Source organism: Temnothorax curvispinosus, unplaced genomic scaffold (genome assembly GCF_003070985.1).
Source record: "Temnothorax curvispinosus isolate PA1 unplaced genomic scaffold, ASM307098v1 QBEX01002454.1, whole genome shotgun sequence".
Taxonomy (NCBI): Eukaryota; Metazoa; Arthropoda; class Insecta; order Hymenoptera; family Formicidae; genus Temnothorax; species Temnothorax curvispinosus.
The window spans coordinates 454846-468810 of record NW_020212234.1 but is presented as its reverse complement, the minus strand read 5'-3'; the positions used below and the strand labels follow the sequence as shown (position 1 = coordinate 468810).

General features: G+C 42.7%; 1 protein-coding gene across 8 annotated transcripts in view; it reads left to right on the top strand.

Moving 5' to 3' along the window:
- Window positions 1–13965, top strand: part of LOC112451706 (growth factor receptor-bound protein 14-like) — a 246693-nt gene that overhangs the window by 190799 nt on the left and 41929 nt on the right. For 7 of the 8 annotated variants that reach the window (XM_025011510.1, XM_025011508.1, XM_025011509.1 and 4 more), the window contains 2 exons: window positions 588–740; window positions 13193–13420. In XM_025011510.1, the coding sequence (XP_024867278.1) occupies window positions 588–740; window positions 13193–13420 (381 nt within the window). The remainder of the gene's footprint in view (window positions 1–587; window positions 741–13192; window positions 13421–13965) is intronic. The other variant, XM_025011512.1, reaches the window with a different exon arrangement.

The window sequence follows — 13965 nt, the reverse complement described above, 5'->3', positions numbered from 1 at the left end:
AGGTTTGCCGAGTTTATTGAAAAGTTATTCTATTACATGAAATATAAGCGTGAATTTGTAGTCATCTTTCATCACTTTCTCGACTTAATCGAGTGCAATTCCATCAATGCAGTACTATCGTTGTGCGTCAGATGTTATCGTGTCGATAAGTATTATCGCATTCTACGTCGAAGACGCGATAATTAGGTCCATATATTTATACGTAACTTATCTTGTCTCGCGGACTTCTCACAGTTTCTTGTCCGACACGGCTTGTGCGAATTCTTTTTCTTCAACTCGCAGACTTTACGTTTCCGGTTCGCCGCGCACCACGGCGAACTTCCCGAGGCTTCCGACACGGCGCGTGTATCTAATTGACCGTAAACTTGACGAAACTAAGCAAATTGTAATTAAAATTGCATTTAAAATTTTTTGTAATACACATTTTGAATATAAATTACAGTGTATAATAAATTTAAAAAAAAATGAGATGCATCTTACAGTTTTAAATGTATCTCATGGAAATAGAGGGCAGGAAATTAAAATGTTGAACAACGCACGAATAACAAAAACTATATTTGAGCTGTTGCAAATTTATTGGTGAATAGGTGGAAGAAAGGACAGAACTCGGTCGTCGAAATTGCTGCGAAGATTCCACGATAATGCTTAGTCGTTCCCGCGGACTGTTGCGGACTTCCCGTTATACTACTAGCACTCAGGAGCTGCTCGATTGCGGTAATGCCGAGGGATATGCAATTTACGTGAGTCTTTAATTTACAATCGGCCGAGAGCGGTTCTTCAAAGCGATCCATGATTCCTGCGATCCTTGCTGGGGTCGCAACTTCTAGCGCGACTTTTAATTGCGTTTGGTAAGCGAGCGCAAGAACATCCTAGGTATAATTAACCTTCGGCGATCTTCCTTCGAGGAACCTCGACACGCGCGTCATCGTCCAGTAACGCACAGTTTATAATGGGGAGATAGCGCTGCCGTGTAGTTCGTACGCTGATTAACGCTAAAATTCCACGTTCCAACGCGGAACGAGATACGACATATTACGGGCAATCTCTCGCAGATCTCTTCTTGCATTCATTGGGCGCGCGCGACCAGACACTCGACGTGATCAGCGGTGATCACCGTATTCGGGGCACCATGTCGCAAGCGCAATCCCTGTTATCACTGCGAAGGCCGTTCGCGATCGCGCCGCGTCTCGCGTGTCTCGCGGAGAACGCCGACGCGTGTGCACTCAATGCGAGCTCCTGCGTGCTTCTGAAGCTCTTCGGCTCGGCTCGAGTATCTCCGCATCGCGGCCGAGCCGTGGCATGCAACTTGTGGGGGGTACAACGACTGTAAGTGCATGCGCGGTGCATTCGCGATTCTCTCTTTTCTCTCCCCTGCCTCCCAACTCGCCCTCTCCCTCGCGCCACCGTCTCGCTCATCTCGAATCTCGAATCGACTTCGGTCTTGCGGGAGTAGAAAGACATCGGGCACGTCGACCGCAATTATCGTGGCAATTCGTCTTGAACGCGCGGGGGACGACTTTTTCCGCCGAACGATGGATGCACCGTTGCACGGCCGCAGGCCGCACCGTCGCGTCGCGTCGGGTCGCGGATTTTCGCCGGGAAAGTAGCGCGACGTAGATCGTCACGTTACTCAGGAAGGCGGAATCAAACTGGTCTCCGCTCCGTTCATCGATTCGCGATGAGGTCGCTAGACGCTAGGTACTAGGTCGACGTAGCTATGATGTTTTTTTTTGTGCGACTACTAGATCCGGGGACTAGCGGGGAAAGACACGAGGGTCAAGGGTCAAGGGGATCGAAAGATCCGCGTAGCCGAGAAATTAAATATCTGTTTTATGAAATCGCCTAATTTCTTCCAAACAAAATTTATTAATATCTTTTAAATTATGGAGGATTTGAGTAGATGTTGATTATGGGAAAAGATAATTAGCGTGTAAGGAGTAACGAAGAAATCTACAATCTTGAACATTGCATATCGATAATTATGAATTATTTTATATTGTACCATTCGGCAGCAAGTGTGATGTAAATTATAAACTACAGATTTATTTGTTATTCGCAGATTTAGGCCTATTAAGCATATTACAGCGAGCGAAATGATCGCCGAGTGACTTCAAGTGAAAAGACCGAATAATTTTTAGCGATGTACTTGATCTCCTTTCTTTTTCGCAATATATATACCGTATCGTATTGTGCGCACGTTGCTCCGTTTCGCGCCGCTCGATCGAGTCACTTTTCGTCGATTTTTGCCAACGAGCGCAATACGGAGCGCAATCCGCTTACGCGGCACGTTTTGAGTTGTACAAATAGCCTTGCGTCTCGCTCCTCCACGTAGCGGCGCCTTATTATGCTTAAAAGTTCGTTATCGTTGGTTATACGGATCGCACATGCATACGCGCCCCTGTTGCCAGGCACGGATGCAACGAGCCGAGACGAGCGCGGAACATTCTCTGCCCGGAATTACTGAAAAGCACTGCAGAGATTTTCGGATATTCTTCTTGCTTTTATAATTAATCTCGTTTCTCGACAACAACGTGAAAATTATAAGACTGCTTGAATACAAAAAAAGTCAATGCAAACTTGTCTTAAAATAAAACTTTTACTTTATTTGATTGATTGAATATAAATCAGTGTATAAATAAAATTGACGTTTTATGGCGAAGATACCTGAAAATATTGCATATCAGTAGCCTTCAGTGGCACCGATATTTCATGGTTTCATTCGGCAATGCATCCAACCGATATCTCATTTTCCATATCGGGAAACGGCGATTCTATCAATTCGTGACACGGATATGTCCCTGTCAATTTATAGCGCATACTCGCACGAAAGTATCGCGTTGCTCGGGATAACGGTACCCTGGCGACGAGCGCGGGCGAGAACATCATCGTCGTCGTCGCGTCAGAGTATTGCGGATATTGGTCCCGACCTATCCCACAAGGATAGTCCGAGACCGATGATGATGACGACGACACGGTGATAACGACGAGGCTCTTGCGAGTAACGTCGCGTCGTGAGCCGTCTCTCTCTCTCTTTCTCCCGTACTCATATCAGTTGAGCGCCATAAACTTCTTTATTCCTCTTCTCGTTCGCGCTCTCTATCGCGAAACCACTCGTATCTTATCCACCGTCTCTTCCTTCTCGCTGCCATCCTCCTCCCGGCTCTCCTCCTCCTCGTCCTCCTGCCCTCTCCCGCCAGGCTCATTCCTTCCTTCTCCTTTTCCGCCTGAGGGCGTGAAATACGAAGTCGCGTGTGACAGAAACGAGGTCGTAGCTCTTAAGTTACGGGAGGAACAACCCGGCTTTTCTTACGTACGTGCGCCACGTACGCGGCGGCCCCCCCCTCCCCGCTTCTTCCGCGAAACTTCCGCGAAGGTAGACTACACACCGCACACCTCTATCGCGTATCGCCATCGCCACCACCGCCAGCATCGCGTAGCTTCTCCCTGTCCGTCGCGGCCGCTGAAATCGTTCGGCCATTTTTCACGGTCGGCGTTGGAACACTCTCCGCGAGGTTCGCGTTCGCACATCACGATAGGTCGGCTGAATTATACTTGGTCGGACAATAAATTTTCTGGAAATTTATCGCTGTGCTTGCGCTCGCGCTCGCGTACACCAGTGCTCTCTCTCCCCGAGAAACGGCTCGTCGCTCCCTTTTCTCCACTCCTCTCCTCACGTATGTGTACGAGCTCTCTCGCATCTTCCGGGCAATTCGCTCTTAACGGACTCTTTACCTCGGTTCAAAGTTCCTCAAGCCTAGGATCGATACCGAGAAAAACCGTTCTTTAAGGAGTCATAGGAAATTTAGATTCTGTTAAAGGAACGAGAGGAACGTTTTGAAAATATATTTATTTAAATAAGCACTTTAATTAATATATTTTCTGGTAGAATTGACGGTATATTAAAATGGATTAACATTTCTTTATTATATAAAGAAAGATTTGATTTTTTATTCTTTTCATAAGTTAATTTATTATTCTATTACACACACATATGCGTCCTGAAATTTTAGTATTACGTAAACTTTATATACCATCAAGATGCTTAAGATAATTTAATCTTTTTTTTTAAGAGTATCTTTTTGCAATTTATGACAAATTTAATAAAGCAAATCGAATACGTGAGCTTGCAAGTGTCATAGATTTTTTTCAGAAATTTATTATTTAAACATTATTTTATTTTATTCTGTCTTTTATTTACGCAGATTATCATGTTGCCTTTCAAAGAGTTTATTCCTCGTTAATTGATAGAAGCATTAATTAATAGAATAGAATATTTAATTAATAACATGGCACATGAATGTTTCCCTGTGGGAATTGTAGAGACAGTCGGAGAGGATTTATTCCGCGATTGGATAAAGCGATACGATCGCAATTCTTTTTATGATCCTGAACGCAGAAACATAGCGCTGGAGTTTTGTCCTTTTTTTCTCGTTTTTCAGTGATCATCGGACTTGTTTCGCCGGGTCTTTAGTCGGACGCGGTGCGCGTCGTTCCTTCGGGGTAGTTTATTACCCGCCCCTGCCTTCGCTTTCCTCCCTGCGCCTTCTGTGTGCGCTCTCTCTCTTTCCTTTCTATCTCTGCTCTTGCTCTTTTTTCAAGCTTCGATTAATCACCGTGGCTTCTACCATCGATTCTATGAAAAGAATAATCACCAACCACTACCACTTTCCTTCGTGCTACGCGTAATCTTGCGCATCGTCGTTATCGAGGCCAGCGCCTTCGATCAAATAAATTGCTCGTGCCTTAGTTGGAAGTTATGTTTATCTCTCGAATTTATTTAATATGTAAAAGAATGTGTTTCAAAGACGAGAAGTATTTTTTCATTTTCCAGACTGCAGAGGTGTTTTATAAGTTGTTCCATTTTACATTTTATTTTCGGATATTCGTATGTATCCTGCAATTTATATTCTTGAGATCATATCTTATACATACCTATATATCTTTCATGTCACATATTATTAAACGTTATTGATAAATTTAAATGCAAATACGCTATTAAATTATCGTGCAATAGTATTTATGAATGGAAATTTTGTAGAGAGTTGTTAGTTGCAAAATATGACAGATTTCTGAAAGTTATAAATTGGAGTATCTCCAAACGAGATAAATGCGAGTTAGAATGCGGCCTTCATTTGCTGATGTGATTAAGGACTAGGACGTTTATTAACGTACTTCGGGGAGCACTGCCGTGATTCACCTCGCCATCGCTGGAAGTCGCTTGAAGCCGCGCCAAAGTGTATTAACTCGCATAAATCCAAACTTAACTCTCGGATGATCAATGCACTTCTCGTGGGACAAACAGCGATCCGTCGCTACGCCGGCGCGGCGCGTCGTCGTTGCAGCGCTTGATGCAACTCGGGATTTCCTGAGAAATCGCATGATCGGATTCAGCGAATTAATTTTGTGCGTTCGGCAAAATTCAGTTCGGCGAATTTACTTTGCATTTTTCGAATGCATAAAATGCAACTTCTGCGTTTTTTAAATTTGGTTTTGTTTAATTCATTTGACTTTCAGTAGTATATGAAACGTTTTTCGAGCGTCTCTTTCTCCGTTTTACAAAAACGAGGATGCAATTTATACGACCGGATGATTCAATGAACATGCGGAATTAATGATATTTGCTTGCAACAATAAAACCGCGACAGTTGGCATCATATACCATCTCCGTGTATGTGAAAATTAAATCTATCTGAGTTCTAGCGACTGTACTGTTGAACTGAATGTAATGTTCAGAGTTGCCGGCATTCATTTTTAGAATGTCTCTGTCATTTTGCTTTGAGAATCACTGTCGCCGCTGTCTAATCTGACCGACTTGCTCGCGAGCCGCATACACCGAGTTTCACTCCCATCGTTCGAGGATCCTCGAGCGCGAGGAGGTGAGGAGTCGATTTAGCTACCGGTTTTCACAATCGGGACTCATGACTCGTGTCCAGTATGCCCGCCTCGCTGGCTTCCTTAATCCAATCCCCGTCCTCTCTTCTCTCTCCTTCTTTTTCCATCGAGATATGATACATTAATCAACTTTATGTGCAACGTATCGCGTATACTCAGATTTAGCTTCTCTCTCTTCCGCATACGTTCTCTCTTTTTCTTTCTCTCGTTCCCCTTTTCACTGTTATTGTATTCTTGAAGATTGGTAATGTTCTTGTCATCGCTAATAAAAAATGGACAAAGCAGACGGGAAATTTGTTCTTTTCTTTTTTTCAAATTTGGTTTAACGCCGATTTACAGTTAGTGCGATAAGCGAGTAGCGTGAATAAAATTAATGGAGGTAAAGATATTGTCCGGTGACACAACTCGTCTCGCATTTAATGAACTCTGAAAAGTCATTTATCTCTTTGCCTTTTTTCTGTAAAATCTTACAGCAAATTTTTCAAATTCCTGTCTGTAAGAAATGGCTTTCGAAAGCTCCGTCGAGTTTTTTTTCACCGAGATATTTCGAAGGATGGAAATTTATTACCTAGTCGTTAATAAATTATTATTAACTTATTAATCATTAATTTAGATTTGGAGATTAGAAACAAGACGGATTGTTAATAATCTTTTGTATTTCCTTTATTTTTTTTGCATTTTTTGCATTTTTTTATTTCTTGCTGCATATATCGTTGCGAAATTGGCATACGATGATCGGCGGTCCTCTCGAAAAGCATTAATAATTTAATAACGCATCTCCGCGTTTACGTAGTATGTCTTTTTATAATTCTTTTTCTTATTTGTTACGCGGCTCTTTAATTTGCCGCGAAATTATAGACATCAGGAAGGCTGAGGTACAACAAGGTATAGTGGAACTTGCGAATTACATCACATTTTACCGTCTACCGGTGCACGTCTTGCGCCGCGAGACGTAAAAGAAAAAGAAAGAGGAAAAAAACGAGAAATAAAAAAGAAAAAGATTAGTCGACGATGACCTCGATTTCGCGCACGTCGTCGTTTTTAATCGCTATAACGCCCCTGGGCACGGCGCGAAGTAACCGTCATGTTGCCGGAGTCTGCGTGTTCAATTCCAAGTCCTTACTTTTTCTTAGCCCAAGGAGATACCCAGAAATTAAGTGCAGTAGAAATTCAACTGTCACAATGAAATGCTATTTCAGATCGAGAAATACCGTTTGCTCATTAAATCACGCAGAGAGTGAAAATGAAATCATCCTCAGAATTTATTGCTTCATTATTCAGGGTTATGCGCTTAAGTGGAGTGCATCACAATTTAATAAATTGCTCGTAACTTTAATCTTAAATGGCGATAAAAATTAACATATCGTTAATGATGAATATAATGAGTTTTATGTCTCGTAATTGGCATTCTCCAAAATGTCAAATATCTTTTAAGTGTAATTTTAAACGAAAAAGCTGTAGAGAGAAATTTCTATACTCGATGACAGCTAGACATTTCGAAATCGTCCATTGTCGATAACGGTTGTTCGATAACTTCGACTCGAACGTCGAGTGTGACTGTGTGACGCGAAAATTTTATTACGCGAACGCCGCAATGCGCGCGCGTACAACAAATATTTAATTATCCGCACTAGCGAAGCGGCAGAATTTTAATTCGACCAAGGGGAGACTATGTATGAAAAAATGAGAAAAAACCCTCCGCTCAAAAAAGAGAGAGAAAGGGAGAGAGGATTGCTCCCTGCCTCGCGTTCGTTTCGGACATTAAAATTCAAGAGCGGACATCATTGTAGGTGCGCGCGCACGGACGACGCAAATTCTATTAGAACGAATCCAATAAAGAGGCGCGACTGTCTGGATCCGCGCACGTCCACGCGAGGTTTCCTCCTCGACTTGGCTCGACGGATTATCGAGAGGTCGAAGGGGAAAGGTCCGACGAGACTTTTCGGCAAGTGCCAAAATTCGCGAAGGATCACTATTAGAAGTTTTCTAGTTGGCTTGTAAAAATCCTTTAGACATTGAAAGCTTACACTGGATTTGTTTTTCATTATTAATATTACACGGGGGACATGACGCGATATTCGATGTAACATAGCGATATAGCTTAACGTCACGGAATAACACGTCGATCGTGATTTCAACGATCGATGAGATAGTACGATGAGATGACAAGAGGGAGGGAAGGAAGGAATGAGAAGAAAAGGCAGAAAGCGCATGAAGGACCTCACGAGGAAGTCAAGTCATCTTGTAGGTCGAAGTCTGGTTGTCCTCCACGTTCTTCCTTCGTCTTCCTTTCTTCCTCAATTCACTTCTCCTTTTTCCCGACAGTAGTACTCGAGCCGTTGTCTCTCCAGCTCGCCTTTCACGGATACTTACCGTTACACGCTCTCGCATTATTAGCGTAATCATAGCGCAGCCCGATGTCGGGAGCGTGGCCTACATTTTCTCAATGTATAATCAATGATTATTTCTTCCACTGTTACGAATAATCCTTTTCCGTTTTTGCCGCTCTCCTGATTTCAGCTTTCATGTTGCGACGGTATCGGCCCAGAAGCCGAACGCAATTTGTGCGTGATTTTTTTTAGCAAAGATTTAAAATGGCAAAATGAGACGCTTATTCGATCTATACTCTCCGCATTCCGCGGATAGCAAGATATTGTAAATTAAATAAAAGAATTAAAGAAAAGATATTGTAATTTTCGCTTTTCAATTTTTGCAAACTTGTTAAATCCGCGGGCTTAGTTCAAATCTGGAGGAATGAGTATAACAAATAAACGGACGAGACACGAGGAGAAAGCCTTTTCCGTGGACTTTCAATGCGCCTATTGCACGCAGGCCTCTTATTGCATCCCTACCTTCGGGCATCCTCTCTCAGTCTCTCCTCGCTTGTCTTTCCTCATTGGCTTGCAGCACGGCGTATCTCTCCGCCGCCGCCTCCGGAGGCAGAAAAACCTGACCTATCGTACGCTGTCCTCTTCTCTCTTTCTTTCCCTCTCCACCGTTCTCTAACGCCGGTCTAACGCCGCCCTAGAGTCAATCCTTTCACTGCCACGCGAGCGGCAACTTAACGATGTCATTTCGGGCCAACGACCGCTGGATGCGGTTCGAACTTCGGTCGGACTCGAGAGTTCGTCCTCAGCGCGACTATGAAGGATGTAATAATAAAAATTATAAAATGATTTATGAAATTATTATGGCAAGAAAATGTCATTAATAAACGATGACTCGAAATCGTTGATTCACCGCGAAATGTCCTTGAATGAAGATGGAAAGAATTATGAGAATGTGTGGAAAGGACGAGAGTGCACAGGACCCAAATTTATCGGCAATGATTGCACGGACCATTGGCATCTTCGGGCGCTGCCGCCGTGTGTATTTTTCTCCTTTTTTTTTCCTTTAATCATGTGCGAGAGCGTGCTTCTGGAATTATTTATAAACCGGTTTGGTTTCCGAAGCCGTGTATCTGTAGACGGAAACGCCAATAACTCTCCTGGCTCCCGCGCATAAAAAAAAAACCGACAAACAGGAACAGATTTAGCGAGGTTATCGCGGATCTCTCATCTCTGTAGTATCTTATTTATATACTGATTATACTGCTTGTTGACGTGTTACCGAGACTTTTTCGCCATGGTGAATCGTCGATTTTGCGACGGCAAGGTATCGCCTATAAAAAGAAAAGTCTGAGGTCTCATCTCGGATCCTCGGATTTCATCTTGGATCTCCCTTTCCTCTCCTGCCCATTTCGAGTCGATTCTCCGTCCGATTCGCATCTTTACCTTCTTCCCTATTCTTCGCTCCCCTGCCGTATCAGCAGTTTTTCCGTATAACTGTCGTCAGATTTTGTAAGAAGTATTTTGATGAATTACGAAATTTTAAAATATTTTTCATACTTTATAAATCTTTAATAAATTATGTGATTTATAAAAATTGATAGCTATTCAAGTACACTTAAGATTACGCGATTTAATAATTTTATTTAGCTTATGATGCAATTCCCATTGTTTTTACTGCTGTGATAATGACGATAAAGAATAATAACGATAATAATAAGTCGGTATGAATGCGAGAAACATATAAAATTCATACCGATGCACGATTATCATAGACCATATTGCGAATCGCTAAAATAACAGAACGTATGATAAAGAAGTCTCTTCGACTATTCTACTTTCTTTTCACGTTCGAGTAACGGCCATTGGCTACTCGGGAGATCAATATGCGCAATATATGCTGACATCGACTTGAGGTATGCAGATCATAAAGCGCTTGCCAATGTCTCGACACGATTTTGCAATGGAGATGTATTCGATCTCCATTGCGAATTGTTGTACTCAAAGTTACAACAGTCCTGAAGTGAATACTCGTTCGAAGAAATGAGTAATTTACTTTATAAATAGTATTATTATACTATGTGCAGTTTTAAGTAGTAATTATAATAATTAAGAAAAAGAATTAGTATCTCAAATTACACGCGATAAAAAATATCTTTAATTGTAACGATCTTGGCTACATCTTTTCATTAACGTTTTACAATAGCGTGACCGAAACGGTACCGAAAACGGGCTCCAGGGCTCTCTTTCCTTCTCACCTCAATCGCCAATCCGCCTCCGTCTAACATCGCTATTAATTCGCTCGTGTTTTGACGTGTATTTTTATCTCCTGCACGTGTAGAGACACGATCCCCAAGAGATTACTGCTCGCGATCGATCACGGGACGTGACGGGCGCGTCTGATATGCATATGACAACGGTTTACACGTGTCAGAATTATGGCGCTCGCCAAAAGAAGCGGAGCGGAGCGAAGCGAGGCTGTATGCGCGCGTAGGCATGCAAATCTCACGTGGGTAATTTACTCGCGTATATATATAAGAATACGAAGAATATCACCGGGTTTTCCCGTATTCTTTTTGTCGCTCTTTTTCCCCTCTCTCTCTTCCCCCCCTTTCTATTTCCACACATATTCTTTACGCTTGATGTTACGCACGTCTGTTTATTTTCAGTTAAGTACTGTGCACTACCCTTGTAGCCTGTTTAACTACTACCTTTCTGCCTTTTCATCCTTCTCCCGTTCGCTTTCGCCCGTAATTCCATGGTTAGCTGGATAATAGTTATGTAACCGTTAACGCAGCCCCGCGATATACAGAGTGCAACCGAGCTAATCGTCAAATATTTGCTGAGCCGTATTGCAACGGTCCCGCCGCTATCTCGCGCTCTGCGCCTCTTACACACACTCCTCCCCCTCCCCCTTGTCTTATCCGTCTGTTTGTGCACGCGTGACGAATGCTTGCGCAGCAGCAACAGCAGCAGCAGCATCAGCAGCAGCAGCAGCATCATCGTCGCACGAAGCACGGTGGCGACCACGGCCAACAGGATTTTCTGCGGAGAGGCCTGCGAGTCCCTGACCAACCGCACCCTGTCTCATAACGCGGCACGAACAAATGAGAGAAACGCCTCTCTCGAGAGATGTGCCGCATAATGTTTTTTTTAAAAGAAGAAATAATGAAAATTGAACAATTATTCTCATATATTAATATATAATGATTAAATAAGGCAAGATTTTGATGCTTATTTTGTATAATTTAGAAGAGGATACGTTCGCGCAACCATCGGATAATTATTCTCGCTCTTGAATTAAGACTACAGTATTGAAAGAATATTCAAATACTCGCAAAAGTACGTATATACGTATACATGCATAATACTCGTTATTATTAGAAAGTTCATGACACGCCAGGAAACGTAGCAAGATTATGCGAGGTGATTTTTGAAAATCGATCGGTCGATATTTCACGATTGGCCGCTTATCGTACAGGTGCCGATAAGCGGATAAAGGTCAGAGAGTAGAACAACGTGGACGTGGTACCTCTTGCGATAGTACACGCCGAGTTAAATATAAAAGCGCTGTGACACCGACTGCGCGTGAAATTGTTAGATGCCGGGGCGTCGTGCACGCATCTCGTTATTTACGCTAATCCACTGTTCCTCTGGTTAACGTTGGTAATTTTATTTAATTACTTAGGTCTGCCATGCAGCTCGAAGTAGTGCGTGCCGCATTATTGGAAGCAAGGAAGTATAATATTAAAAAAGAAAATTAATATATAAAAATGCTAAAGAAGGACGACTGTACATAATAATACACTAGTTTGCTGTTTCTTCGTTGCCACTCATAATCTTATTTAATAATAAAAATCGCGCATTTTTTTAACGCAACTTGAAACAGCACACGCAAAAAACACAATGTTATCCAAAAGGATCATTATTAATTTAATTATTATTGTCATACGAAAGGAAGAGGTAAAATATTATTTTAATACATAGGCTCTTATTTTTTACAAACTTCTAGTTTTAATTCTGGCAGCATTTTTTATGTCGAGTGAAATATATTTTAAGAAATTAAGACAAGGTTATTAATTTTTTAATTTGTGAAACGTCGCCGGGAGACGGAAAGCGCGCTTTCCGGACGAGCGACCGCACGCAACCTTGACGCGTTTCGTTTAAAGAATGCCGAACGCACCCAACGTCTATGAATATTTGCCGGAAATCACTTGACAAACGCGACTTTCTCGGTCTCCGCTGCAGGCAAATAATGGTGACTCCGCGATAAGAGCTGTCGTCGCCGTAGCGCTTCCTGCGCGACGCGCGGTGCGGTGCGCCGGCATGCTGCCGTAAAAATTGTCCCGCCGTTATAATAAATTGCCTCCGCGATTCCCGACGACGTTGCGAAAGAAAGTTTTCTGCTGAATCCGACGAGGACTCCCAGGAAGACTCGACAGAACGAGAGAATCTATTGGGAGAGAAGAAGGTATCTTCGCGACGGTTTTTGCACGCGGGCAACTCGTGGATACACTTATACTACTTTGTTCGTATTGCTCCAAAGGGAAGATCACTATGGTCAGCTCAACCGCAACCTTAAAGACTTGTTGGTCATACTGTGATCAATTATTATACTGATAGTCTTACGATCGTTGAAAATATAGCCGATGATTTTTGTTTGTTCTCTCTTATTGTCCATTCAATATATACAATAATCACACTGAGAATTGTCGAATGAGTTTTTGTTTTGTTACCTTGTTCGTAATTGCGGGTTACAAACATATTTTCGAGGGAAGTTAAAGTACTAATAGTGTACAATGTTGCACAATTCGAGTTTTCAACGCAAAAATATTGTAACACAGGGTAGGAAATAATTTCTCGTAATAATTCATTAAGTTTTTTGAGCGCTTCAGTTATTTTTTGCGGTCTATTTTAAATTGGATACTTTCGGGCAAATTTTTTACGAAGGTGTGTCGTCGTTTTTGTTGCAGGACAGCGAACACCTAATCACACTCGCGCACTTGTCGGACTACAACGTCTACAGGATACCGAACGCGAAGCGGGTTTTTGGCGCACCCTTCGAGTGGGGCGCCTGCCTAAGGCCGAACAGCAACGCCGAGGCCGAAGACACGGAGGCTGGGGAGCCCGGGATCAAGGTCATTACATTCGAGAACGAAAAATCGCGCACCTGCTGGCTCACAGCCATGAGACTCGCTAAGGTAAGCAGGGTGATTCCTCTTCCTCTCACTCCGTATTGTCGTTATCTATTTGAAGAATACAGCGTAGTACGGAGATTCGAGTGCATCGCGAACAGTTTCGGAGTGAATACATCAATGGAAGAACCAGTTGAACGAAATTGTTGCTCGCCCGAACGGAAATGTATCATTACCTAAAGTGTATTCTTCGCTATATCGATTAGAATTGCAACGAATGTTGGCGGAGAATTATACACGTAGAAAGTGTATAATTGAAGATTAATGATACGGAGAGTATTACAAATGACCATCAGTAAATAATCGCTTCAATTTATAAGTAGAAAGCTAATATCAACCGGAGAAACAGGTACTTAAATTTGCGGCGAGGATAATAACGTTTCGCTACAATGTTCGTTTCCCAGACGATTCCGCGTCTTCTTATTCGACTCTCGGCTCTTCCTTCACGACGTGATCATCCCTCTGCGGACGGGCCGTGGGTATCATTAGGTCTGTGATGGAGCCGGGTATAATGAGCCTTATTTTCTTTCCGTTCCTCCCCATTCTTACCG